This window comes from Giraffa tippelskirchi, chromosome 1, assembly GCF_054371585.1.
Source record: "Giraffa tippelskirchi isolate mGirTip1 chromosome 1, T2T-mGirTip1v1.2.pri, whole genome shotgun sequence".
In the NCBI taxonomy this organism is placed as follows: domain Eukaryota; kingdom Metazoa; phylum Chordata; class Mammalia; order Artiodactyla; family Giraffidae; genus Giraffa; species Giraffa tippelskirchi.
Window position 1 is genome coordinate 196,454,763 of NC_137275.1, and position 23,623 is coordinate 196,478,385.

At 44.2% G+C, this 23,623-nt stretch overlaps 2 protein-coding genes across 2 annotated transcripts in view; one reads left to right on the forward strand and one right to left on the reverse strand.

The window, feature by feature from the left end:
- Positions 1-10,863: 10,863 nt before the first annotated feature.
- On the reverse strand, positions 10,864-13,240 carry GAS1 (growth arrest specific 1). The gene has a single exon (XM_081571301.1). It carries the CDS (start codon positions 13,238-13,240, stop codon positions 12,197-12,199), a length of 1,044 nt encoding a protein of 347 aa, XP_081427427.1. The 3' UTR covers positions 10,864-12,196.
- A 1,161-nt stretch (positions 13,241-14,401) lies between these two features.
- LOC145538740 (uncharacterized) overlaps positions 14,402-23,623 on the forward strand; it is a 46,883-nt gene continuing 37,661 nt past the window's right edge. Inside the window, exon 1 of the mRNA XM_081571316.1 lies at positions 14,402-15,239. Within this exon, the coding sequence (XP_081427442.1) occupies positions 15,200-15,239 (40 nt within the window). The 5' untranslated portion in view covers positions 14,402-15,199. The remainder of the gene's footprint in view (positions 15,240-23,623) is intronic.

A 23,623-nucleotide genomic window follows, 5' to 3' on the forward strand; every position in this document is an offset into this window, starting at 1 on the left:
GTATAACAGCTCTCAGTGAGTTCTGTGAGTCCTCCCAGTGAATTACTGAACCTCAAAGTTGCAACTGGTATCAGAAATCATAGCAGGGTTAGAAATTGTCCCCCCCTAACTCTTCACACCCACATAGACAAAAATCTCAGTAATTTTTAAAAGTATAAATCTTCCTTAGACCAAAATGTTTGATAATCATTAATACAGTTTTATATGTCTAAAATATCAAGGAGCATCTCCTCCAATAACTAAAGCCCATAAGAGCTCAAGAGTTGATTAGGTACAAGATCAACGTTCAAAACCCAAGTTTTCTACATGCCAGCAATAATGAATTAGGCAATGTCATCATCATCACCATTATCCAACAAAAACTATGAAGTGCCTAGAAATAAACCAAACAAGAAAAAAGTAAAACCTGAATAAAAAAAGAAGATAAAAATGTATAGTAAAATCTGTTTGTGGATCTGTATAATATTTATCTAACTGGAAAGATGGAAAGACTATTATAGAGCTACCAGTTGTCTCTATATCAATCTATAAATTACATCCAATCCCAATCAAAGTTTCAATGAAAGCTTTTGAAAGAAATATCAGGAGCTAATTCTAAATTTCCTCTGGAAGGCAAAAAGTACAGTATTATGCAAAGAAAAACATTTTGAAGCAGAAGAATGTGAAATAATGGTCCTACTATGTATCATATCACATTGTAAATTTTTTGTGAATAAAAGAGTAGACTTGTATTTCAGGTCTTTTCTTGCCTTTTGGACCTAACATTCTATAAATTCTGAAAATTAAAGCTATAAACTACTCTCTAACCTTTCTTTCTTCCTATCATCCCTACAGAACTCAAGGGCCACATTTGTGACTGTGGGAGTGTTTACAAATTGGTTTCCATAATTCTTCCCATCTCTGAGTGCATGCTTCTTGGCAATTGGACTTTGCCTTTCTTCTCATCAAGAGGTAGAGTCTATCTCTCTACCCTTGAAGCTGGGCCTGGTCTTGTGACTTGCTTTGTCCAATGGGACACTGGCAAATGTGATGCAAGTGGCAGCTTGAAAAGCGCTTGCACTTTGGTGCTTTCTTCTCTTGCTGCTTTTGGAGTACAGCTGTCATAATAAGAAACCTGGGCCAACCTGCTAGATGTAAGGAACACATGTCTCAGCTGCCTCCATCACATCAGCCAATTCCAAGTCATGTGAATGAGGCCATCAGGAACATAACCTCCCGCTACCTGACCTCCAGTGAACCACAGCCAAGAGATCTGAGAAAAGGTCAGCAAAGAACTGCCCTATTGAGTCCACCATCTAAATTGCCTACCAACAAAATCATGAGCAAATAAATGATAACAGCTTTAAGTCACTAAGTTTTGGGGTGGTCTATTGTGGACAGAAGCCAAATAATAACCAGTTTCCTGCATGCACCCTAAATGACAGTCCCTTTCGAAAAAATACTATTTGTTACAGTAGATTAACTTTTGCAAAAGTAAAAAATGTCAATTGACAATGAACAAGGGGCTTCATTTGACCATTTAAGTGACGTGTATCTGTTGTCTATTTCTAGAGCTTACTAAATCAAATCCCTTATGATTATCCAGTGGAAGTGAGAAATAGATTTAAGGGACTAGATCTGATAGACAGAGTGCCTGATAAACTATGGGTGAGAAATAGACTTAAGGGACTAGATCTGATAGACAGAGTGCCTGATAATCTATGGACAGAGGTTCGTGACATTGTACAGGAGACAGGGATCAAGACCATCCCCATGGAAAAGAAATGCAAAAAAGCAAAATGGCTATCTGAGGAGGCCTTACAAATAGCTGGGAAAAGAAGAGAAGTGAAAAGCAAAGGAGAAAAGGAAAGATATTCCCATCTGAATGCAGAGTTCCAAAGAATAGCAGGGAGAGATAATAAAGCCTTCCTCAGCGATCAATGCAAATAAATAGAGGAAAACACAGATTGGGAAAGACTAGAGATCTCTTCAAGAAAATTAGAGATACCAAGGGAACATTTCATGCAAAGATGGGCTCGATAAAGGACAGAAATGGTATGGACTTAACAGAAGCAGAAGATATTAAGAAGAGGTGGCAAGAATACACAGAACTATACAAAAAAGATCTTCACGACCCAGATAATCATGATGGTGTGATCATTCACCTAGAGCCAGATACCCTGGAATGTGAAGTCTAGTGGGCCTTAGAAAGCATCACTACGAACAAAGCTAGTGGAGGTGATGGAATTCCAGTTGAGCTATTTCAAATCCTGAAAGATGACGCTGTGAAAGTGCTGCACTTGATATGCCAGCAAATTTGGAAAACTCAGCAGTGTCCACAGGACTGGAAATGGTCAGTTTTCATTCCAATCCCAAAGAAAGGCAATGCCAAAGAATGCTCAAACTACCGCACAATTGCACTCATCTCACACGCTAGTAAAGTAATGCTCAAAGTTCTCCAAGACAGGCTTCAGCAATATGTGAACCGTCAACTTCCAGATGTTCAAGCTGGTTTTAGAAAAGGCAGAGGAACCAGAGATCAAATTGCCAACATCCACTGGATCATCGAAAAAGCAAGAGAATTCCAGAAAAACATCTATTTCTGTTTTATTGACTATGCCAAAGCCTTTGACTGTGTGGATCACAATAAACTGTGGAAAATTCTGAAAGAGATGAGAATACCAGACCATCTGATCTGTCTCTTGAGAAACCTGTATGCAGGTCAGGAAGCAATAGTTAGAACTGGACATGGAACAACAGACTGGTTCCAAATAGGAAAAGGAGTATGTCAAACTGTCTATTGTCACCCTGCTTATTTAACTTATATGCAGAGTACATCATGAGAAACGCTGGGCTGGAAGAAGCACAAGCTGGGATCAAGATTGCTGGGAGAAATATCAATAACCTCAGATATGCAGATGACACTACCCTTATGGCAAAAAGTGAAGAAGAACTAAAGAGCTTCTTGATGAAAGTGAAAGAGGAGAGTGAAAAAGTTGGCTTAAAGCTCAACGTTCAGAAAACTAAGATCATGGCATCCAGTCCCATCACTTCATGGGAAATAGATGGGGAAACAGTGAAAACAGTGGCAGACTTTATTTTTTGGGGGGGCTCCAAAATCACTGCAGATGGTGATTGCAGCCATGATATTAAAAGACGCTTACTCCTTGGAAGGAAGGTTATGACCAACCTAGATAGCATATTTAAAAGCAGAGACATTACTTTGCCAACAAAGGTCCGTCTAGTCAAGGCTATGGTTTTTCCAGTGGTCATGTATGGATGTGAGAGTTGGACGATGAAGAAAGCTGAGTGCCAAAGAATTGATGCTTTTGAACTGTGGTGTTGGAGAAGACTCTCGAGAGTCCCTTGGACTGCAGGGAGATCCAACCAGTCATCCTAAAGGAGATCAGTCCTGGGTGTTCATTGGAAGGACTGATGTTGAAGCTGAAACTCCAATACTTTGGCCACCTCATGTGAAGAGTTGACTCATTGGAAAAGACCCTAATGCTGAGTAGGATTGGGGGCAGGAGGAGGAGGGGATGACAGAGGATGAGATGGTTGGATGGCATCACTAACTCAATGGACATGAGTTTGGGTAAACTCTGAGAGTTGGTGATGGACAGGGAAGCCTGGCGTGCTGCAATTCATGGGGTCGCAAAGAGTTGGACACGACTGAGCGACTGAACTGAACTGAACTGTTATTTAAAAAGTAATATGATATATGCAAGTTTGTGATTGATTAATTTACTTGCAGATAATTTCTTCTGCCAGAATATAATCATACATTTTCATTTAGGCACATGTCAAGAATTAGGGTATGTTTTAGTTCCTTAAAGTGCCGTAATAAATTTTGGCTTAATTCTTCTATCAGAGCTTTGCTAGAAGAAGACAATCATACAATGAACTGAAAATTATGGGATTTAATTCTTCCACTTGTAAAACACATAAAAAACCCCAGAATGATTAGTCATACATATAAAAGTTAATATTTTCCCACATATATCTGTGAGGCATGAACACATTTTGTGAAAGGAAAGATAAACAAAATGCTTAGTGAACAGGTATAGAGAAAGAAGAGGGTGTGGTCATTCTTTAATACAGGGAAGAATGATCTTGTTACAAGACCGCAAAGCACAAGGGAACAAGATTCAGAAAACAGGTTTATATCATGGCCCACACTCCTTGTGGGCAGGAAGGTTCACTTTTTAGTTTGCTGCTGTATACATTGTATCTAGAGTGTCACTTGGCACATTGTAAGCACTAAATAAACACTGATTGAATGAATGGATGAATGAATCAGTGAATGAGTTGATGAACAAAAGATCTCTTGAGACAGTTCTTGTTCTAACAAGAAGCAATGTTTTTATGATTTATTTTCATTTGTCATGTTGCTTCTTGAAACAGAGTAATTTTACAGTTTGGACTATTTTAGCCTTAGAAAAAGATCACTTCATGAGAATTTGAGGTAGACTGAGCGTAAGGGTAGGGAGGTCATAGTCCTCTGAAACATAGGTACCAGTGGTAGCTATCAAAGGTGTGAAACTACTCTTTCTTATTTCTTATTTAGGGTTCTGAATATTACTAAACAACATTCAAATTTGAAAATAAGGAATATATATTCAATGATAAAATTTGAGAAACGTATAATTATATTGTTCTTTACAGCATCGGACTTTAACCACCAGACATATCCACAACTGAGCATCATTTCTGCTTTGGCCCAGCTGCTTCATTCTTTCTGGAGCTGTTAGTAATTGCCCTTCGCTCTTCCTTAGTAGTGTATCAGAACCTTCCAACCTGGGTCGGGGGGGAGTTCATCTTCCAGTGTCATTTCTTTTTGCCTGATCATACTAAGGAACAAGAGGAACTAAAGAACCTCTTGAAGAGTGTGAAAGAGAGTGAAAAAGCTGGTTTAAAACTCAACATTCAAAAAACTAAGATCATGGCATCTGATCCCATCACTTCACGGCAAATAGAAGGGAAAAAGTGGAAATAGTGACAGATTTTATTTTCTTGGGCTCCAAAATCACTGCAGATGGTGACTGCAGCCATGAAATTAAAAGACTCTTGCTCCTTGGAAGAAAAGCTATGACACACCTAGACAGCATATTACAAAGCAGAGATGTTACTTCACCGACAAAGGTCCATCTAGTCAAAGCTATGGTTTTTCCAGTAGTCACGCATGGATATGAGATTTGGACCATAAAGAAGGCTGAGTGCTGAAGAATTGATGCTTTCAAACTGTGGTGTTGGAGAAGACTCTTGAGAGTCCCTTGGACTGCAAGGAGATCAGACTAATCAATCCTAAAGAAAATCAACCCTGAATATTCATTTCAAGGACTGATACTAAAGCTGAAGCTCCAATACTTTGGCCACCTGAAGTGAAGAGCTGACTCGTTGGAAAAGACTCTGATCCTGGGGAAAATTGAAGGCAAAAGGAGAAGCAGGGGCAGAGGATGAAATGGTTAAATAGCATTATCTACTCAATGGACATGAATCTGAGCAAACTCCGGGAGATAGTGAAGGACAGGGAAGCTTGCTGCAGGCCATAGGGTTGCAAAGAATTGGACACATCTTAGTGATTGCACAAGAACAATAATTATATAAGAAAGAAAGTAATAATTACCTGCAATGCCACATTTTGAGAATCAATGTGGTACAAAAAGTATGACTTCAATCTCTTGACACAAGCAGACCTAGACTGTATATACTGAGCACACACACATGCACTGGTCTCAAGCATTTTCATATTTAGGTGTCCATGTCCAGAAGCTTTATCTTTCCATGCTTCTGCTTCTCTTATGATGCCTCTGCCCTTCTATTTTCCCTTCTGGGATTCCTTTTCTGGGTGCTTGTTCCTCTGCTGACTGCCTTCTTCTCTCTGCACTTTCTTTGGGTGCATCACTGTTAGAGTCTTAACCATGACCACTGTACAAGTCTGACTCCTGCCTCAAGCTTCAACCCTGAAGCTGGTTACTGCCAAATGGATATTCCTTATATCCCCAAACACAACTAGCCCCTGAATCTTTCTTTCCTGAGGACTGCTAGCCTGAAACCTAGTAGTCCAGAAGTTGGCCTTCTCCTTCCCTGAATGCTCCATGTTTGACCCATCACAGTGATCTGACTTTTTTTTTACTGGACCTAACAGTAACTGTTGTCCCTGTCTCTGGTCTTCATGCTTTAAAACCACCATGTACTCTGTTCAAGAAGGTGAACTTCTGGCACCTTCAGCTGGGAGTTTGCAGAGGTTTCCTATCATGGACACTGGGCAGGATAAAGTCAATGCCTAGAATGACTTTCAAGGCTTCTATGACCTGGTATTAGCCCTTCTTTCAAGCCCCATCCTTGTTACTTCCCACTTTACATTTTGTTGGTGACACAATCACACATAGAAACACATGCAACCATGCACATGTGCATGCGTGCACACACATACACACACACACGTGCATATGCTATGTTGTTCAGCCCCTCCATGTCTTAGGACATGTGGTTCCCTGTGATGGAAATGTCTTCCCCACCATTCTTGCTAATGTCCGTTCCTGTCTTCAGACTTAGCTCCAAGCTTGTCTTTTTCTCCAACCTTTCCTTAAACCCAGGCTAAGTCATCTGATCATCCTCCTCTATGCTTGCCATGTGATGTTGAAAGGACATGGGTGTCTGTATCCCCATCCTGACTGCCAGCTTGTCCAGGGATGAAAGTACATCATACATGCAATGGTAGCTCCTCAACAGATATCTGTAGAATTGAAGCAGATTCTTTTTGTTCACCCTCCACTCCCCTCACTTGTTCAGGATTACAGGCATAGGTCTCGATCATCCTAAGAGCTTACATCAATGTTCGCTATAGAAGGATGCTCCAAACAGGCATAACTACTTGACAGGTAAAAGGAGACAAGGGTTAAAATTAAAGGTTAGATGACTGGCACTTTCATAAAAGAAGTGTCTGTCAAAAAGGCCTCAAATCTCACTGAAATGTTCCTTATTATGGTATTTGGTAGTTGTGAGAAAATGACTCCATTCTAGCACCTGAGAACCCAAAAATATCCTATATTTAAATATAGGAATAAACAGAAAAATTCATACTGATAACTAGAGAATATAAAGGTGGCCATAAAGTCTGGAAACAGATAATAAGACTTATTTTTTTGGTTATAGATTGAAGATGTCCTTGATGACATGTGTTTTCACCTGCTTGCAGACTTACCTTGCTTGCTTGCTACTACAGTATACATCAGCACCGTTGAGATAAACTGTCTTTGATTCACATTCTAAAACTGGACTTGCAGCACTACCAAATCACCCAAATATAATTTTGACAAATGCCATGTCAAAAAAAATGTAGACATATGATTTTCTTAAGGAACCCAAGCTCCTGAAATAAGGTAAGGAAACATTCAATATGTCAGCAGCCTTTCTTGCTTCTATTGCATGCATATTACACAGGGTTTGGAGGTAGCCCTCCAAAATATTAGCTGAAAGCTTTCTTGCAAAGCAAATCTTTCCCACATCCTTCCCTGCAGTTCCTCTTTAAGAGGTGTCAGCGTGGCTGAAAGAATGAAGTGGCTGCACATTGTTTGGCAGCGCTATTATGTGCTTAAGATTTCCATAACAAAAGTGCCACTCGACTTCTCCCCGATTAATGCAGCTGGAGGGCTCTTGTCGTCCTTTAATAAAACATTGTTGAAATCATTTATTTAGAGCCCCTGGTTACTAGTGGGAGAATGACCATCTTTGTGCCAAAATATAGTGTATACAGTCCACTATTTTGTAGTAGATCATTCTGTTATTTAAGAAATTGATTAAATGGATGCCTTAGAAGGTATTTATGCTAATAGCACATTACTTATGTCATTCAAATAGTCAAGGGTGAAGCTTTTCAACTGTCCAGCAGAAGCAATCTCTCCAATAGAATACAGTAACTTCTGACTTGACTTAACTCACCAGGCTGCAAGACCCACTGGAAGCCCAAGCCTCCTGGAACTGCTCCTGGGCCATGGGCATTGTAACAAGATGCTTCCCGACAACCTTGCTTTGGGGAGCTGGGAGAGACCGGGTCAACTGACCCTGTTTCCGAAGGTCCTTGGTGTAAGATGTCAGAAACCAAATCCCGTGTGCTTTTCTTTTTTACGGGATCAAAAAGGGTCACATGAGGAAGTTGGAGAACTTCCACTGTTGAAACCTGTGAGCTAATCATGCAAAGGTAAAGTTGAAAGTGGGAAGATTTTCAGTGCCGAGTCTGTGGTCTTTGAAAGTTCTCAGGGCACGTTCCTCTCTTTTCATTTTATACAACACGACATTGCTGGGAGGAATCGGAGCACAAATGCTGGAGTGGTGAGGAAGGAACCTTCCACTCTACATGGTTTCTCATGACTCTTCAACCCAGAGAGACTACTGGTTCTGAGTTGTCTTCACCCTTGTGGACTCCCCTGGGAGAGCTGCAGTGCACCCCAGACATGTCAGAGCGTGATGGTCCCTGAAGTGTGTGGTTTCCTTCCTTATGGACATTTGTCAGGACCCTGCCCACGCTAAGGGATGTCCTGCTACTTAGTGCAAGAATTTAGTTCCCTCTGGCCATTTCCCACTTGACACACGTGTATTGCCTGTGTACATTGCTAGATATTGTTGAAAATAAACAGAGACTTTATGTTATGTCCATTGTGGTCATACACAAAAGCGTTGCCGTGTGCTTGGGTGAGCAGTGAAGCCTGAACCTCCTTCCATTTACTGTATGGTCACTGTCAGCTCAATGAACTGCCCCCTTGTTCTCCACCATTGTCCCACACTCCCTTAAACATTTGTCACTGAAGTGCCTCCAAAGACAAATAAACTGTCACAGAGAATGCAAACCTGCTAACAGGGAAATGGGAGCGGCTGGGAGGACACAGATTTTCCATGAACTCCAAAAAGGAGTTGCTCTCACCCTGGAAGACTTCTGTTAGAAGTCGGGTGCTTTTTAACACTATCCTGGAAAAGCCAAGGCTCCCTTGCCTTCAGTAATGGTACTTCCAGGCATTCTCCATGAGACATTTGGCCTTCTCAAATGTCCAAAATTCCAAAGGCTCCCCTGAGAGCGTGAGATATTACAGATGTCAACATCTGTAAAAATCTTTTCTGCCCAGGAGCAGATGGCAATCTATAATCCAGGAACCTAACATCTCAGCAACCTGTTCTGGAATTCACTAGGTCTGCAGAGGGCTGAGGGGGGCTCCTAGGCTCCAGTGTAGAACTGTTTAAATTAAAATGGACCACCGATCAATGTTCACTTTCTCCAAAGAAGAAAGCAGAAAGCCGGGAGTCCTCCCCAAGAGTGAGTTGTGTTGATTTACTCCAGGCAGATGCTTTTGACAGGACCCTGTAAAATCAAGTCGTGAGTTTATTGTAGCAGTTAATTATCAGGCCTTTTCTAGTGCTAATGCCTTTTACTTAGTACTGAGGAAAACTAGGCCTTTTACTGGGACAAAGACTTAACTTTTAGTCAAAAATGTGTTAAAATAACAGGAGGAGATGATTTAAATATATTTAAGGACAAATGCAGAAGCATTTGCTAACTATTGGTTTTGTAAAGACAGCTGATTTCATTTACAAGTCTCTTGGAATACTCTTTGTTCACTTACCAAAGAAACAACGCTTTCAGCTTTATTTTAACAATATGTTTACTCAACCATTCAGGTGACCCGGTTCTAGCCACACACCACTCTCCTGGGCTGACCTGACACCACAACTATCTCAGGCTTTCTGATGCTATGCATATATGAATCTTGGTTTTAGATGCACTAAGAAATGCCTGGAAGCCAAGTGAGTTAGAGGCGAAAGAAACTTCCAGTGTAGGGGTGGGAGTGAGTGGGAGGAAGTTGGAAGGGGGCATAGCTTTGTTAATTACTTCAGGCAGCAGAGAAATCTGGTTATGTTTTCTCAGCACATGTTAATATCATATAAAGAGACACGAGATCTTGCTAATCTGTCGACCCCTCAGACAAAGTTTATTTGTGGTGACTTTTAAACTCCTGACTTGCCTTCCAATCACCGAGTTTAAAATGAAAAGCTTTAAATAAACACCAGGAATAGAAGATAAATAAACTTTTTTTCCCCCTTGCAAGTGCCTAGCTTGGCGAGGTTCAGACTCAAATCCCCAGAGGACAGAGCGCTCTCTTTTGTGTTAATGTTTAAAAGATTTTCCAATGCCGGAGTTTATTCCTACTGCAAACATTTCTATTTACAAGGTCAAGTGTATCAGCACTCGACACAGCTTAAGAGTGTAATTATTTATCTAAGGGCGTTTGAGTGTAGATCAGTAGCTCTGGCAGGAACCCAGCCTTCAGCCCACTGCTAAACAACTCCTCACAACAATATTACAAGTTCTGGTAATTGTTCCTCTCCCCAGTATGTTTACTTTTGCCGGCCTGAATGTTTTGTAACAAAATTTTGTACTTTTTCATCCAAAGTGTGAAAATGACTTTGAAGTTGAGTCTCCCAGGTTTCCTAAGACCTATTGGTAACAGATGTTATTGGCATGTTTGATTGTAGGAAGACAAGGACTTCTAGTAGCCAGAGAGGAGACCCCAGAGGGTGGGGGTGGGGGGTCCCAGTGGAAAGGATGGAGGGTAAAGAGATGTGTGGGTTAGCCCCAAACTATGCCAAGCCTCTCCACAAATGTAAATACCAAAAATAGAGACCAGTCAAATTATATCCTTTTTGCTGCCTCATTTACAGATGTTTAATTGTTCATTAAATTGAAGGCAGAAATAATAGCCCTCATTTCTAGTCTTGTACTGTATTTTAATTTCAGTTGATGGTTGATAGATTCCCAGTGGCCCCTCCACCCTGCTTCTCACCCATTATTGGGTTAACCACAATGTGACTCTGGAAAGTAACTACACCATATTAATTATTTAAAACTCTTTACTGATGTACACATTTTAATAAAATCAAATAACCAAAAAAAAAAAAATACACAAAGCCACAGTTACTTAAAACATAGGATTTTTTTTTTAAGTCTATAAAAATACAATGTTTAAGGCAGTTTGGAAATGCATTTATACATTTCTACAATGTTCATAAATTCTCTTGAAAATAAGAACGTTAACTTCCAATCTATAAAATACACTGTACATTTTTAAACTGTTCTAGATAGAGCACACTTCACAATTGATGGTGGTTCTGGATCCCTGGTGACAAATGGATTCTTTACATTTCAGGCAAGAAAGATGTACCATGGATGTGGATTTAAATTTTTTAATTTCTTTTTAAAAAATAAATTATTTCTGAAGCATACAATTTATAAAAATTCTATATACAAAATACAGCAACTGGTAACAAATCCCAGTTTTAATACATTTTATATACGAAGTACCAGGGGTGAGCGCCCTGATAAAAGCAGAGGCAATATATGTTCTCTGCATACTTGTACATACAATTTCTTGGTGTAAAGAACAAAAATGACAACAAAACAAACATCATAAAGAGGCTTTCATAAATGGCAGTGCAGAGCTCTTTTAAATAAAAACTTGCATTGTTCAACACCACTAGCAACTCTCTAGATAGCATTTTTGGATCCTTAATCCTAAGCAATGTGCTAAGAGATGAGTGGTGGCAGTGAAATTAAAGTCAAGGGCTCAAAACTATCCAAACTCAGGAAAATTAACCCTTCTCATGCCCGCCACCCTCACCTCCCGCCCCCTCCCCCAAACTTACAAAAACAATTCTGGGCGCAGAAACCAAGAGTAAACGAGAATCAGTTACGATTGCAATGTCCTCACTGGCCACAATAAAAGTCGATACCGGCACCCGCCCCCCCCAACCCCAGGAGAAATACTAATAAACAGTCCCTATGCAAATATAAATCCTTCTTCAAAACTTCCGCTCCAAACCCAGTCCCTTGAAACTCTTAAGGCCCCACTGGTCATCATCCTCTCTTCGGAGTCCAGGACTACGGTCTGTCCCCCTGCCAGGTCCGTTTCATCCCGGGGGTCTGGAGCTAGGCCGGCTTCTGCGGGGAGTTTCTGGAGCCTGGAATGGGAGCAGAGAAGGATGTCCAAAGAGTCCTGCTCCGGAGAGGAGGAGAGGATCGTGCGACAAGTCAAGGGCGGGAGATCGGCTAGGCAGAAGCCACCTAGAAAACGTTTTGGAAAAAAATCCCCGACCACCCCTCTGTCCCCGAGCCACAGGTGCCCCGTCGCCGACCCTCCCGCGGCCGACGGCGGGGGGGGCGCGAGGGCTAAAAGAGTAGCGGGAACAGCAAGATGGAGGCGAGCAGGGTCCAGGCGCTTCGGGGTGCTGAGCGGCAGCCGCCGCCGCTGCTCCTGCGCCCGGGCCCGTAGGGCAAGTCCCCGCGGCCGCCTGCCGCAGCAGCGCCGCCGCCCGGGCGCGGCGGGTGCGGGACCCCGTCATCGTCGTCCAGCGGCTGCTCGCCGCCCGTGCCCCCGGCGCGCTGCTCGTCATCGTACTCCTCGTCGTAGTAGTCGTCCAGGCCCCCGTCCGAGCCGCTGCTGCCCGGGCCATTGCCCAGTTCGGCGCCGAAGCACAGGCGGGCCATGTTCTCCTTGATCGACTCGCAGATGGGCCGTTCCAGGCCGTCGCACACGCAGTCGTTGAGCAGTGCCGCCTTGGGCATGGCCAGCATGTCCTCGATGACCGTGCGGCACTCGTCGGTGCAGCGCAGCCCGTTGAAGAGCTTGCCGCAGTAGGTCAGGTAGCGGGTGAGCGCCAGGTTGCAGCGGCTGTCGCGGTCACAGCGCCTCCGGGCCTCGGTGCAGCCTAAGACCCCGCCCGCGCCCGCCCCGGGGCCGCCCGCGCCGCCGCCGCTCGTCCGGGGAAGGCACGGCTCAATGGCGCGCTTGGTGGACTTGCAGTTCTCGTCCTGCGCACAGTCACAGTCCTCCAAGGCGGGCCCGCGACGCGTGTGGTTGAGCTGAATGAGGGCCGAGATGCAGTGGCTCGGGCAGCGCCAGCGCGAAGAGAAGGAGGCGGCCGAGGCCGGGAAGGCGGCAGCTGCGGCGGCGGCCCCCGGCACGTCGCTCCCGCCGCGCTGCGCCAGCACCGGCGCGCACGCCTCGGCGTACTGGTTGTAGGCGTAGCTGCACTCCGGCTCCCCCTGGCACTGCAGCAGCGCCTGCCAGCAGATGAGGCGGCGGCCGTGCGCCAGCCCCGAGCCCCGCGGCGCCGAGCCCAGCAGCTGCAGCAGCGCCATCAGGCACAGCCAGGCGCCCGGCACGGTTCCCCTGCGGGCCCCGCCGCCGCCGCCCAGCAGCCCTGTGACCATCGCGGGCAGCGGCGGCCGCCGGGCGAGGAGCGGGAAGGAAACGAGGCGCGGGGAGCGGCGGACGCAGAGCCGGCGGAAAAGTTTGCCCCAGTCCTGCCAACTTCTTGCATGAGTGTTTTCATAAATCCATGCGCGCCGCCGGCTGTTGCCCCGCTGCTTGCAGAAGGTCGGCTCTCGCTTGGGCTGCGGGGGCTTCCTAGAAGTGCACGGCCGTGGAGAGCCCCTCCGGTCGGCCCCCGACAGTGGCGGGAGGCGTTCACTGCTGCCCTCGGAGGTTGCGGGCCGCGGGGCCGCGGCGGGGCTGCGGGACCGCGCGGCGCCGCGGGTGCATTTTGCTCTGCGCCTGCAGATCCGTTGTGCGGCCGCGGCGGCTCCTTCCTCCCGGACTCAGCGCCGCGCCGCCGCCGCGGGTTCTCGCATCTCGCCGCTTCCTGGCTAGCGTCCGGGCGCTGCCCGCCTTCCCGCGGCCCAGCCGCCCGCGTCCCCTCCCCCTCCGCCCGCGGCGACCCCGGCCTCGGCTCCGGGGAGCTCTTTCCGGGCGGCACGGTGAAAAAGGGAAACTCGGCGCGGCGGGAGAGCGGCAGCTCCCGGGCTTCCCTCGGCGGCGGCTTCTCGGGTGACAAGGAGCCCGGGGAGCGGATCCGCTGAGCCCGGCTGCGGACTCGCTCGCTGCGAGGCTTTAAATACAAAAGTGGGCCGGGAGCCCCCGCGTGGTGCCGCGGTGCCCCCTCATTATGCATGCATGGAAAAGCAAACAAACAAAAACATTAGCAACGCTCCTCCGGCTCGCCGAGCCCCGGCCCCGCGCGCTCAGAGCCTGCCCGCTTTCTCCTTTCTCCACTCTCTTTCGCCCTTTGCTCGGCCCCCTTTCCCGGCTTTTCGAGATGCTATTGGTCCCGCCTGTTGTTGTTGAAACTTTTTTTTTTTTTTACGAGCCGCTGGAGTGGGGTTGCGGAGTGGGGGAGGGCGGGGAGGGTGGTGGGCAGCTCACATTCAGGCATTCAGGGCTTGAAAGGAACGGCTTAAGGAGCCTGACAGAGGCCCGGGAGCTCCTCCTACTCTTAAGGAGGCTCGGATGTGGAGCCCTTGCCCGCGCACGGAACCAGCGGGCCGGGCTCAGGGGCAGCTGTTTGCATCCGGCTTGGCCACGGTCCTTTTTGTTTGGTTCTTCTTTTTTTCCCTTTCTTCTTCTTCTGTTTTATTTATTTATTTGGTACCTCTATTAATTCTGCCTTGCCCTTATCTGTGCTTTCGACTGAATTCAAAATTCAGTTTGTTTTCCGAGTTCCCCATCTTTGCCGGATCATCACGGGAGGGGGGGGGGCGGAGAAGAGAACCCAGAGAAATTAATGTGGGACTCTGAAACTTAAAAAAAAAAAAAATCCAGACATACACAAGAAAGAGGCAAATGCTTTAGCTAGGGGGATATCGATATTTACCACCCTTTTCAGCCCCCACTCAGCACCCTGGTCCCCATTTACCAATCTGGCAGGTATGGCCCTGGAGCCAGGCATTGTTGTCATTTTCAAGACAGAAATCCAATAAGTCAAATTAATATTTTTAAGAAGGAAAGTTTCTAACAAACGGTGGTGAAAAAAACAATACATTAAAAATACTTAGGGATGTTGCGTAGTACCTTCTGGCCGCAGTCAGAGCACAAGAGGAAGGGGATCACTTGGCATTCTCCAAGGTTTCTATTCAAGCGTGTGTTTCAGTCTTCCTCGGTTTAAGGGAAACCGCCGCCTACAGCAGCCTCTGCGATCTAGGCGCGGGAGTTTGCGAACTACCTTAACTGCGGCGCAACGCAGCCTTCGACCACCAGAGGCACCGGGCGTCTGCAGCCTGTCAAAAACTGGCGCTTTTTTCCTCCCCTTTCCGTGGAGAGACTATCAACTCCATCTGTCACAAAACTTCAGGCTAAATCTCCTCTGGTGAAGCCGAGGCAGCCGGGGCTCCAGTATGCATTGCATTCGGCTGTCCGCCTCTCCCCCGGGCCCCGGTGAGTTGGAAATTGCAAAAGTTCGAATAGAGGCACAGCGTCTGCAGACTTATCAGGCTGCAGAAAAACCTCCTGTCCTGCGGAGCCTGCTGCATTCCTCAGAGGCTCAGGGTCTGCATTAGGGAGCTGCATTTCAGCAAGTCCCCAAAACAAAACGAAACCAAATAAACCTTAAAAAGCCAGGGTGAAGTAAGACAGACCTCGTTGCTCTGACTTGAATAATGGAGAACGCACAAACAACAATAGCAATCTATATTTAAATATATTAAGTCTGCAACTGCATGGCCCATTGGAACAACCATTTCCAAGATTCTGGGGTGTTTTTTGCTTGTTTTTATTTTGTTTTGGTTATTTGGAATTGTAATCTCCGTCCTGCCGGAAGGGCTTGGACAAGTCACACTCCCTTTCTATGACTTGGACCTTTCACATGTAAGGTACAAGGCCAGATTGGACCCTTGAAAAAGTCCTTTCACATTTAATGCGCTGTGGCTTTAGGCTCATAAGAACAAGGTCGGCAGTCAGCTGCATTTTAAACTGACGTTTGGTTTGTTGAGTTCCTTTAGAATAGTAGGTCTCAAACCTTAGTGAGCTTGAGACTCACCTGGTGGCCTAGTTTAAAGCCACACTGCTGGGTTCTCTCCTGGAGTTCCTTATGCTGTAGGACTGGGGTGGGGGTGGGGAGCAAGACTCGGCATTTCTAACAAATTCTCAGGGAAAGCTGCTGCTGCCTTTTGGGAACCAACGTTTGAGAACACCCTTTCTAGAGGTGCACATGTTTTATTGGTTTTTTTGGTAAAACTAGCCCCCATCCTGGCCTTGATAGAGCTCAGTGGGATTTCAGAAAGGCAAAGAGCTTTGAGAACTTGGGGGAGTCACCTCAGCACTCCTGCCTCATGGCATTTCAGGCCTGCATGGCTTTCAGCAGCTGGAAAGACCAAACTTTTGAAAAGGAGGCTATGATGATGAGATAGAAGGAAGAATGAGCCCCCTCCCCCATCGACCCCAGAGACTGAGTACCACCTTGCCTCACATCCAGGTTTTCATTGATAGCCACCAGACCTCCAAGCCCTCTCTCATCACCCACACACTAATCCCATATCACTCTGTACATCCCTTAAGCTGACTTAAGCTTAAGTCATGATTCCCGTCTTGAGCTTTTCCCCCCACACCCCACCCCCTCAAATCCCACTTCAACTGGAGTCTCAATTTGTTCTTAGCAAAATCTTGCATATTCCCAAGCTGCTTTCTGAGCTGAATCTCCACCTTCTTGCTCTAATTAAAACCAGCTGGAACATACAGAATAGGAGAAAATATTTGCAAACCCCATATCTGATAAAGGATTAATATGCAAAATATAACAGGAACTCATACCATTCAATAACAAAAAAAAATAAACAATTTGATTAAAAAATGGAACGAGAACTCGAATAGACATTTTTCCAAAGAAGACATACAAATGACCAACAAATACATGAAAAGATGCTCAATGTCACTACCGATAGGGGAAATACAAATCATACCACAATGAGATATCACCTAATACTTGTTAGAATAGCTGTCCTCAAAAAGACAAGAGATAACAAATGCTGGTGAGAATATAGAGGAGAGGGAACCCTCATGCACTGTTACTGGGAATATATATCTGTGCAACCACTATGGAAACCAGAATGGAGGTTCCTCAAAAAATTAAAAATAGAACTACCATATGATCCAGCAATTGCAGTTTGGAATACTTTATCCAAAGGAGATGAAATCACTATCTTGAAAAGATATCTGCACTCCCATGGTCATTGCAGCATTTTTCACAGTAGCCAAGATAGAATCCTACCTAAGTGTACATCAACAGGCTAAGAAAGGATCAGTAAAGTATGGTTTCATATATATATATATATGTGTGTGTGTGTATATATATATATATATATATAATGGAACATGATTTAGCCATAGGAAAAGAAAGAAAAAAGAAGGAAATCTTGTCATTTGCATCAAAATGAATGTCCCTTGAGGGCATTATGCTAAGTGAAATAAGTCAGACAGAGAAAGATATATATTGTCTGTTTTCACCTATATGTGGAGTCTTAACCAAGTTCATAGAAACAGAGTAGAATGGTGGTCAACAGAGACTGAGGGTTGGGGGAAATGAGATGTCGGTCAAGGGGTACAAACTTTCAGTTACGAGACGAGTAAGTTCCAGGGATGTAATGTATAGCATGGTGATTGTAGTTAACACCACTGTGTTGTATACTTGAAAGTTGCTATGAGAGGAGAACTTTAATATTCTCACCTTAACAACAACAACAAAATGGTAATTAGGTGAGGTGAAGGATGTGTTAACCAACCTTATTGTGGTATGCATTTCACAGCCTATATGTTTATTAAGTTGTCAAATTGTAAGCTTTCAACTTAGACGATGTTGTACATTAATTATATCTCAACAAAGCTGGAAAAATACATCCCAGCTAGCCTTTTGAGGCAGCCTCCCTCAAAAACGTTCTTCATTTCTGGATGATTTTTCTTCCATAACCCACTTCCCACCAGCCCTGGAAATGGAGTACATGGGCTATTGTTCCTGCCTTGTTCCCACTTCCAAACTATTGTCTCCCCTCCTCCCTGGAAACCTTCAGCTTCCTTGAGTGGCTGTCTGCTACTCCGGTAGTCACCCGCTGACTTTTTCTCCATCAACAGTGCCTCTCAGCTGGTAAAGAATCCGCCTGCAATGTGGGAGACTTGGGTTTGATGCCTGGGTTGGGAAGATCCCCTGGAGAAGGGAAAGGCTACCCACTCCAGTGTTCTGGCCTGGAGAATCCCCTGGACTGTATAGTCCACGGGGTCACAAAGAGTCCGACACAACTGAGCAACTTTCACTTCACTCACAGCGCCTCTCAACCAGGACTGCTCCTGGAAACCACAGAAGACAGAAAATGAGTAGAGTGGCTATTTCCTCCTCAAGTATGGTGTATAACCAGTACTGAAACTGAGGGTCATCAATAATCAGTTAGATCCAATAAACCTGTAACCTGCCTTCACTGACCAAGCTCAATTTAATTTTTGCTACAGAAAACTTACATGTCCTCCAAGTGTCATGTGCCATTCTAAGTCGCTTCAGTCTTGTCCGATTCTGTGTGACCCTATGAACTGTAGTCTGACAGGCTCCTCCGTCCATGGGATTCTCCAGGAAGGAATACTGGAGTGGGTTGCTATGCCTTTCTCCAGGTGATCTTCCCGACCCAGGGATTGAACCGGTGTCTTTGACATCTCTGGCAGTCAGGTTCTTTACCACTAGCACCACCTGAGAAGGCCCCGTGTCATGTGGTCTAAACGAGAAGATGTTTGCCCAAGTTGTTGTATAGGAACTTGGAGTCAGCTGTGTACAGTTGGAGCTGTAGCCGGTTAAGACCACCCAAGCATCAACTGAGCATGCTCAGTTGTCTGCCTGGTGACCTCTTGACATCAGAGAACCGAAAACTCTACCCTAAGAACATACTAATGTGCCATTTTCTAAACACTTGTCTCATGAAGACACCTGTAGCTTAGATGTGCCTGGGTAGAATGATGATTCCTCCCCCTTTTCTTACTTCCAATCCCCTTTCCCCATGCTCTCCACACCTCAGCTTTATCCCTTAAGTACCCTGAACCCTTCACCTTCAGAGAGGCACATTTGAGAGGTGTTCTTGGGTCTCCTCATTTGACTGTCTTGTGAATACACACTTTGCTGTAAACCTTGGCATGTCAGTGTTTGCCTTGCCGCATGTCAGGCAGATGAACCTGGTTCTGCAACGGTACCAACCTGGGCACAGAGGAGAAGCTGGTCCATCACAGTGGATGCTGTGTCAGCCAGAGCTTGACCAGAGCAGGATCTGTGAGCAAGACAGACGGATTTATTATGGAGAGGGGGATTCCCATGAGGGTGGTAGCTGGGCCGTGGGAGGTGTGGTCTGCTGTTTCTGTGTCTGGTGTTCAGCCTGAATTCACTGGGGTTGGCCAGATAGGTGGTTGGAAAGGAAAACTGGGACTTCAACTTGTGAGGAAAGATGGAACCGGTAGGGGTGAACTGGAAGTAGCATCTTCCTCGTCACTTCCAGGCTTGGTACCTCAGGGGGTAACTTGTAGGGGAAGGAGGTGCCTTCAAACCTGGAGCTGATACACACTTTGTCCAGGCCTCAGAGAAGCCGAAGTAAGAGAGTGGCGGGAGCTTGGGAAGCTCAGGTCAGGTGCTGACACATCCCAACCAAGGGGAGCTTTAAATCAGCCAGGAAGGGTGCCAGCTGCCACAGAGTCTACAAAGAATGTGGTGCTGCTGCTTCACTTCCTTCTTCCAAATCTGGTGCAAAATTCCCCTCATGGCTGACACCAACAGGGAACCGTGTGGGGAGAGGCATTCTGGGAACATAGCTCCATCTCAGCTCAGTGGACATGGTATAAAACCATTCCTGGTGCATTTGGGCATTCAGGCTTAATTTCCTCAGGGGTACATTTCCTCATGGTTTCAGCATCTGACTCACTGGTTTCTCTCCAGTCTACTCTTCATGACAAACTTGACCTCTGAGTTTCTTGACTTCCTCACATTCATGCAACAGCTCTAAACTGTATCCTAGGCCTAACCATTACCATAACTGTGTCACCTTGAAAGTTTCCAGTTCCGAATCTCTAATTGGAATGTCATTTCACTGGCTACCAACTCCTGTCTTTCCAGTCTGGCTCAGTGTTGTCACTTCTCACCTGCTCAGAATGTTCTTTGTAATTACTTCTGCTGCTTTCTTAATTCACTTTCAACTGTATCATGCCCATCCACTTGCAATAGGCTATACTTCATTCTGTCTTAAAAGAAAACAAGCCCTTCCTAGACCACAACTCCCCACTCAGTAACTACCCCATTTCTATTAAAACTTTTTGTAAAAGTTGCTTTTACTCACTTTCTCTGCTGTCTCCTCAATTCACTGTAATCAAGATTCATCCCAGTATTTTTCTCATCAAGGATGACTGAAATCTTGCTCTACCCAATGATCACCTCTCAATTCTCATTCTATCTGACGTTAACATGATGATAACCCTTCTCTTCAAAGTAGTTTTTTGTTTGGCTCCTGAGCTGCTGCATTCTCCTGTTCCCCATTGTACTGGCTGGGGGGCTCCTTCTCTCTTGAAACTCACTCCTTAGGTGATCTCATCCAGTGCCTAGATGCTGAGTTACATCCCTTGATTTGATCATTTCAATCCCAGTCTTTCTCTGATTTCCATGTATATTTATTTACTTGGTTGCTTAATGAGCATCACAAACTTAGCTTGCTCCAGGAGCACTTCTGTTTTCCCATCCCCAAAACATGATTATTGCCTGGTCTTTCAGTGGCTTGTGTTCTCCAAAATTCATCTCCATCAATGTCCTCCATCCTCTTATATCTGTGCTACTTATATCAAGAGGCAGAGTCTAATTTGTTTTCCCTTAAATCTTGGGCAGACATTAATGACTTTGACCAACGTAATGCAATATTGGTGACTGACATTTTGGGACTATCCAGTGAGGGCACAAAAAACCTTGAAGCTTCTACCTGGGCCTCTCGGAATGCTTGCTCTGGAGAAGCCAGTACTGTGTAGGAAATCTGACTGCTTTCAGACCACCATGCTGTGAAGAAGGCCAGGCTTGCCATGTGGGGAAGATGAGTGGAGAGACAAAGAGATGGCTGGGAAGCTCCCAGCTTTTTCAGCCATGTGAATGAGAAGGTACAAGATGTGTGAGTGAAAAGGCCATCTTGGGTATCTAGCCCTATGGAATCTTTAGATGACTCTAGCTGCAGCTGTCATGTGATGGAAAGCAAATAAGAGAAACCCCAGCCCAAGGTCAGGACAAGGATGAGGGGAGCTGAAGCAGCCAGATATAAAATTTACAGAAGTGTTCGCTTTCATAGTGATGCTGCAGGGACTGTGAGAGAGTGACCTTTACATCCTGTACACTAGACACTTCATTCACCTCATCCTAGTTCCTATCTTGCCCCATGAATGGACAGCGCAGCTTATCCTGGTCAACCCAAAGAATCATAAGAAAAAAACGAAGATGTTGTTTCAAGCCACTAAATTTTGAGGTAGTTTGTTATTCACCAATTGTTAATCATATATACACTTGCCATCATATTCAATTGCTTGGGTCAAAGGTTTACCTGGATTCTTCCCTTTTCTTTACATCCTACATCCAATTGATGGCCCATCAAATGCAGTCAATAAAATATTTGATGGGTTTAGTGTGTGAAAATCAGAAACTTATTGCTTGTCTTCTAAATTAGCCAACTTCAGAACTTCTAAACCACTTATACTACAGAAAAGAGAACAGAGACCCTGAGAAGTTGAAAGAATCAGTTCTGAAGTCTTAAAATACAAAATGATATTCCCAGAGTGCTGTGTGATTCGGTGTAAAAAAAAAAAGGTTCAATGTTAAGCATCACCTACCTGTTGGTGCTTAGCAATATGGCAGAGAGAAGGCCATGAGAAGTAGATCTCTGCCCTTTGAGGGACTTAGCAATATGTCATTGGGGAGTGTCTAGGATGCTTACCACTTAGCTGAAGGCTTAAGTCATAGATGCCCACTCACCTGTTTTAATTTATTTTTGTTTTTATAAGTAGAGAATGTGAATACTTGGTAGCAGACATCCAGTAGAAACCAACAACATCTACTCTAGAATTCTATATGCTACGTTACATCCTGAATGTCTACCCCTTTCTTCCTAAAAGTCTTCTTTGTCTCTCTTCATTGCTTTCTTAAGCAGAATGAATTCTTGGGAACAAAATAGGATGGGAATCTCATATGGATGTGAATCCCATTCTTGCACAACAAAGTTGGGTCATTCCCACAGCTGAAGATGTGAGGCCTTCTCCAAAACTCCATCTTTCCTTATAACCCCCTCAAGGACCATCCCAAGTCTTATGGATTTCATTTAAGAAAAAGTCTCTCTCATCCAACCTTTCTGTATTCACTGACTTCTTAGAGGTTTTCACCATTGCTGACCACTAGGTGTTTCCCAACTCTTTCTCTAAATCAGAGGTTCTTAACCAGGGAAGTGTCTCAGAATCATTTGGGAGGTTTCTTAAAAATACATATACCCATATAAATGCCATTACACTTGAATTCTTCCCTAAGGGCCCAAGAGTGTGTATTTTGAGAAAAAAATTACAAAGGTTTATTTCTGGTCAAATAATCCTGCAAGTGGTTCCCAGATGTGGGAATTTCATAGATCAGTTCACTTTTTTAAAAAATTGGATTGTCTTTGAAAAAAAGATACCAACTTTTGAATTCTGTCAAATATTAACAAATAAAAAAATCCTTACTACCAATTATTAACGTTAGTGTTTTATTAAATAAAGACAACTTTGAAACCCCCAAAGTAGTGTGGGAATAACTTGAGAATAGAAGCTTTTAAACTGAATGCATTTAGATTTTTAAAAAACTTAATACATTGTTCTGTTTTTTTCTTATTTTACCAGAAAGTTATGACACAAGAAAAACTTCAGAAGTTTTTGCAACTTCAGTCAGCATTTTGGAATCACTACTCTAAAGTAATCTTCCATGCTGCTGCTAAGTCAGACCAAATCACTACTCCACTTAAAGACTTCCAGTACTTCTTTGAGCTTCCCTGGTGGCTCAGGCAGTAAAGAATTTGCCTGCAATGTGGGAGATCTGGGTTCGATCCCTGGGTTGGGAAGGTCCCCTGGAGGAGGGCATGGCAACCCTTTCCAGTATGCTTGCCTGGAGAATCCCCATGAACAGAGGAGCCTGGTGGGCTACAGTCTATGGGGTCTCAGAGAGTTGAACATGAGCAACTAAACACAGAATAGCAACTCTTTAGGAAAATGCCCAAGGTCATCACCACCACTACAATTATAATAATTTGGAAAAATATATTCATGTATATTTGTGCAAAAGATATAAAATACTTAGGAATAAATTTTATAAGGAAGACTTTGGATGCATATGAGTAGTTATAAGATATTACAATGAGAAAATAAGATCTGAATAAATAGATAAAGTATTCACAAATAAAATGCTAATTTTTCTAAATAATATATAAATTTAATGCAATTCCAGTTGAAATCTCAAAAGGGATTTTCTTAGAACTGGATGAAATTATATTAAAATTCATATAGAAAAGTTGATTACAAATACCTAAGAAAATTACAAAACTCAAATGAGAGGTACCATAACATATGATACAGCCTTAATAATTAAAGCAATATGGTGCTGATTAGACCATAACCTTTGTCATATATTTATTTCACAAAATATTAAATATGATTTAAATATTAAATATGATTTAATCAGTGGAAAAAGTATGGTCTCTTAAATAAATGATACTAGGAAAACTGGCCATCCATTTAAGAGGAAATGTAAAAATAAAAAAAAT